The sequence below is a fragment of the Glycine max genome, chromosome 3 (assembly GCF_000004515.6).
Source record: "Glycine max cultivar Williams 82 chromosome 3, Glycine_max_v4.0, whole genome shotgun sequence".
Taxonomy (NCBI): domain Eukaryota; kingdom Viridiplantae; phylum Streptophyta; class Magnoliopsida; order Fabales; family Fabaceae; genus Glycine; species Glycine max.
The window spans coordinates 45,022,038-45,027,446 of NC_016090.4; the positions used below are offsets into that span (position 1 = coordinate 45,022,038).

The 5,409-nt window shown below is 32.4% G+C and overlaps 1 protein-coding gene across 1 annotated transcript; it reads right to left on the bottom strand.

Annotated features, from left to right (window-relative positions):
* Window positions 1-1,735: 1,735 nt before the first annotated feature.
* Window positions 1,736-3,793, bottom strand: LOC100783823 (E3 ubiquitin-protein ligase ATL6). The gene has a single exon (XM_003520769.5). It carries the CDS (start codon window positions 3,163-3,165, stop codon window positions 2,065-2,067), a length of 1,101 nt encoding a protein of 366 aa, XP_003520817.1. The 5' UTR covers window positions 3,166-3,793; the 3' UTR covers window positions 1,736-2,064.
* Window positions 3,794-5,409: the final 1,616 nt, after the last annotated feature.

The window sequence follows — 5,409 nt, forward strand, 5'->3', positions numbered from 1 at the left end:
TGAAATTTTCACCCTTACAAAGTTAAATTTCGAAATGTTATAAAATATGTTTCTTTTTGAACGGGTTATAAAACATCTTTCAATGATTAATTTATAGCTAGGAATGGTATATCTATTTAATGTTTTCCCACAAACAAAATTATGAAAGTTTAATGAGGTCAATAGGTCATGTCATGTGCTATTTGTTTACTTCAATTATATGATTTAAACATTTATTTTAACCTTTTTACGATAAATAAATATATTCATAAAATATATATAATTATTAAAGATGATTCAATAATAAATAATATATTGGTAAATATTTAATTTTAATACTGTACATGTCAACTATAAGTTCTCTTTTATTTATACATAGAATGCACCTCACGCTAGAACGACAAATGTTGAGATAAAAGGTAGTTTAATTAGAGGAAGAAAAAAAGTGATCAAAGGCAACAACATTTATGTTTTCTTTTTCTTTTTCAATTAAGATGCAACAACATTTATGTTGGCGGCTACATTAAAAATTTGGAATGCATTACCAAATTAATTAAACCTAAAATTAATTATATAGTATAGTACTACTATCAAGTATGATTTGAAACTAACCTTTGCTGTGAAGTTTGAACTGGTCCAAAAGGATATATATGCAAGCTGCTCATCGCCAACTATGACTGATAATTTATTTAGGGAGCATTACAAAGCGAATAATTTAAGAATTTTATATTAAACTGCAGTTACAAAACTAATTAACGACCGTCAACTAAAGCCATCAGGTTTTAATTTTATTTTTTTGCGTTTTGTGCAAAGCGATAAGGTGATAAAAAAAACCAAAGGTTAGTTTACAAAAAGGAAAGAAAAGAAAAGTTGAATTGATACTAAAGTCAAACGAATATACTGCCTATATTGCGTGTGAACTAGCTTGAATTCAAAAACCAATCACCATACAGCATATTGAAAAGCAGTTAATTTTCTTTTCTTTTTTTTTCAAATGAAAAATAGAAAAAGTGGCTTGGCAAATGCCATAGTTCAATTTAGAGCACAAAACAGAAGGAATTTGATTCTTGTAGGCAAAGAATGCATTCACTAAAAAAAACACATCTCCTTCGCAAAACGCGTTAATCTAAGCGCCACTCATGTGAAATATTTTCTGTGGGGTGGGATGCACTATGCATTATGCAACGAATAAGGATTTGCTAGAAGGCTCCGAGGTGGACGGGCAGCAATTAATAATGGGGACACAAGAGAGGCAGAATAATTCAACTTCTCAGTTCTAATTTACTCAAATATTTTTTTAAATAATCAACTAATTATAAAAAATGCATACTTTTTTTTTTTTATCTCCTGTTCTCCCTGTGTTCTATGATTTTGTGCAGTAAACATTGACCCCAATGCGGCAATGCCTACCCCGTTTGCTTATAACATTTGTTGAAGAATAACCTTTTTGGAGAACGTAATAATATAAACATTTCTTAAATCAAAGAGTGATGATAAATATCTAATAACATTTTCTTTGCATGGGTTGAAATTCATGTAAATCTTACTAATTTGAAAAAATACAATATAGTACATATTTAATGAGACCTATATAGATTTCAAATGATAAAACAAAAACTGTTGTCGAAATATGTAACTACTTTATTTCAACACACAATTAACACTCATTTATCATTTTCCGTATTCTTGTCACATTATTTCATTACCTGTTACATCTAGGTTTATATTTCTCTCTTTAGATTTAAACACCTGAACATTTTCCTTTGCTGAATTGCTGCTGTATCTTTTTCATTTTTTTTATTTTTGTTGGAATTTTAGAACATTTATATACGTGCTAATTTTGCATTTTTTTTTTCACATGCTGTATGTTAAAATCCGAGGTCAACTAACTAGCTTAACAACCTCGAAGAGAATATGAAATCATGACCCAGTTCTTCTAAAACCGGCCTACAAAAAAAAAACATGATACCTTATTAATTATACACAGTTTACAAATTCTTCACCCAAAACAAAATCGTGTCCCGCAAATAAAGCAAAAAATAAATAAAAAAATGACAAGGTATGTGGAGGTTGGCGAAACTCCGGTTAAACCGGAGGCCTTGCCGAGTCAACGGCCGTCGGCGGCATGATAGGCGTGGTGGGAGACGACGGGGACGCCGCTCCTTCAACATCGTTGTTTCGAACCCTAGGCGATCTAATAGACAACGCCCTTGCAAAAAAGGGCGCAGTCATTGAGAAAATCCACCGGTCCGATTTCAAACTCCGGTCCAACCGCCTCGAGATTTTGCCTCTACTACTCCCTTCTCCCCCGGTTCGGTAACCCTGTCTCGAACTACCTTCCCTCGGTAACACGATCAAGCTACTCGCACGTTGTAATTGGCGGTTTATTAATTGCTTCCTCACCTCCAAAGGCAACTTTAAAGTGAACCGGTCAGTGTTTTCTCCCGGTTGGACCAGCGAGTGCCCAGTCGAGTGTGACCTGGGAAACCTCCGCGGCCGGTTCGACCGCGACCCTCGCGTGCGGTTCCGGTTTAGCGTTTTGTCCAGGGAAACAACTTCCGGTTCGGGTAAAACTGGGTCAGCCTCCGCGTTCTGCTGCTCTGGCGCGGCTTGCACGGCGTCGTTTTGGGATTCGATGTCTCGCGTTAACGTTTCCGGAACTGGAACAACACCGTTGGCGTTGGCGTTAGCAATAGCATCCTCGGACTCGGTGGGAAGGAGGTTGGCGCGGCACACGGGGCACGTGGTGTGGGAGCTCAACCACTCGTCGATGCACTCGGGGTGGAAAACGTGGTCGCACTTGGGGAGCAAACGCAGCGTTTCGGTGTCCTCGAACTCGCACAAACACACAGCGCATTCCAAAGCTTCTTTTCCGATTTTGTGGATCTTAACAACGGAGTATTCGAGGATAGGGAATGTTTGAATCAGAGCGGGGTCAAGGCCACGCGCGGCCCTCCTGGAGCGTGCGGTGGTGAGAGGCCTGACGGTGTTGGAAGGGGAATCAGCGCAGTGGCGCACGTAGATGGAGAAAAAGGCCATGAGGAAAAACGCGACTACTAATATGATTATGATTATGGCTACGGAGGAGTTGAACTCGTTGAGGTTTGCGTCGGAGAAGTCATTGGGCTGCGCGACGGCGATGGGGATTAACGCTGACACCAGAAGGAGGAATAGGACTGTCTTCATTGTGAAAACAACAATTCCACCAAACCAGAGACTGATAATATGGTTGGTCAGCTAGCTTTAACACACCATTCATTTATGGATTTATTTCACAATTCACTACCCTTCCCACCGCTGCCAAATGCGTTAATTTCACTTGTCATTTTTTTTTTTACAGCTATTGGATAAAATCATAAAAAGATCATCATCATTATTAATTATAGTATACATAAAACTGTCAATGCCTCCCAAAATTGTACTACTAGTCTACTTTGGAGTTCCGGGAATTCAAATTCACAAAGGAAAGTTACCAAAAAAAAAAAAAAGTCACACTGGAAGGTTCAAAATTTTATCTTGCAGTGATTGTAATAAAAATTGTATAAAAACTTCTGACTGTCATAAACATTATGTTGGTTTACCTCTATCTACTTGACGGATTAAGTTCATGTATAAGTTGATGTTCCTGTCTCCTATTTAATCAACTACCAGAACATAATAAGTGAAAATGGGTAAATTGAGTTTTTTAGGGTGTGTTTGGTTTGTATTTTTATTTTTTGAAAATTATTTTCATTTTCAAAAGATTAGAATTCTAAAAATATGTTTGAATTTTTTTGTTTTCAAGAAATAAAAACACTGAAAATGCATTTTCAAAAAAAAATATATTTTTAGATTTACTTAAAATTATATTTTTTGTCACTGTATTTTCATTTTATCCAAATTGAGATTCTGATTTCAACTGAAAACAAAATTTTATTATTTTCAGTTTTTGATTCATTTGAGAAAACATTTTTACCAAAAATATTTTTAAAAATCCAACCAAATTTATTTCCATCACTATTTTCTATTTCCAATAAAAATCAAAATAAAAAACAATCAAATCAAATACCCCTTTATATTTCATACACATATTATAAACAAAGGAGAAGACAAATATACTTAAAGGAAGTAAATTGTCAATTTCATTTTAAGAAAATAAAAATAAATAATGCCTATATTAATTTCCTATATATATATATATATATATAGGAAATCCATCTACACTATGTGATGTGATTACAACAAAGTCCCTTTGGCTTGTTAAATATGGTCCAGGGTGATGGTTAGAAAGTAGTAGAAGCTATACGCGTGGCCGCAATATCATGCGAGAAAACTGAAAACAGGTGGATGATCATTAATTTACAACTCTCTCTGATCTATAGTCAGAGCTGGATTGTCGTATATCATAATATTTTCAATGAATTTAAATTTAAATTCCTTCTAGAAGCACGTGTTTTATTTGAGTGATGTTAATGTTTTTTTAAAGGAAGTGATGTTAATGTTATAATCATCTTAATATATTTTATTTTGCTAATTTTAATATTTTATAAAATATGTATTAAATAAAAATATAAACACATATAACATCTTAAAAACATAATAGTAATATTATTGTGTGCCAGATTCAAGACACGGCAATAAAAAGATAAGATTGTCATCTAGCTAGTCTATTTATTAATAAAATTAGTATCAATTAATTAAGTCCAACCAAATATTTTTATTGATAAATTACTTTTACGGTTATTAAAATTAGTTTTGATATATGCATAAGAAATAGTTTTGATATGAGCTAGATTTAATAAATAGTTCTAAAAATTATTAACAAGTAGGATATATAAGTGCTTATTGTTGAAACAACAATACTTTGTTTGTTTAAATTTTAAAAAATAATTGTGATTTTTTTTAATTTTTTAAAAGAATCAGATAAAATTTGTTAAAAAATTACAAAACTATTTTTTAAAGAAAAAGTAATTTAAACAAACACAACAAAAAAATAAAAACTTTTTCATTTTAAAAAATAATTTTTAAAAAAATAAGTTTACATTATATTTTTAAAAAATGTAATTATGTTTTTTAAAAAAGTTATGTGAAAAATAGTTTATAGTCTAAACAATAATTTATAAGAAGGTTTAAAATAATTTTTTATTGAAAAAAGGACTTCGGGCAGCACTTAGAGTCTTGCTAATTGCTATAGCCCAAGTCATGAAGAAGAAAAAAACTCCGATAAACCCAAAGAAGGAAAATAAAATAAAATTAAGTAGCCGGGAAGTTTGACCAAATCTCGTACAAGTTTATTAACCATGGAATCGAGTATCAATTTGCGTTCATTAATAATAGTATATTGAGGTTCAATGTTTTTTTTAAGAGAAATGAAGGTTGATTATTTCTTTCATCTTCTCATAATTATTGTTCTAAATTATTTTAACATATAATAATAATAAATAAATAAAT

Bases quoted from the DNA above. Each gene is read 5' to 3' on its own strand.
- LOC100783823 (XM_003520769.5), bottom strand. From the start codon at position 3,165: ATGAAGACAGTCCTATTCCTCCTTCTGGTGTCAGCGTTAATCCCCATC.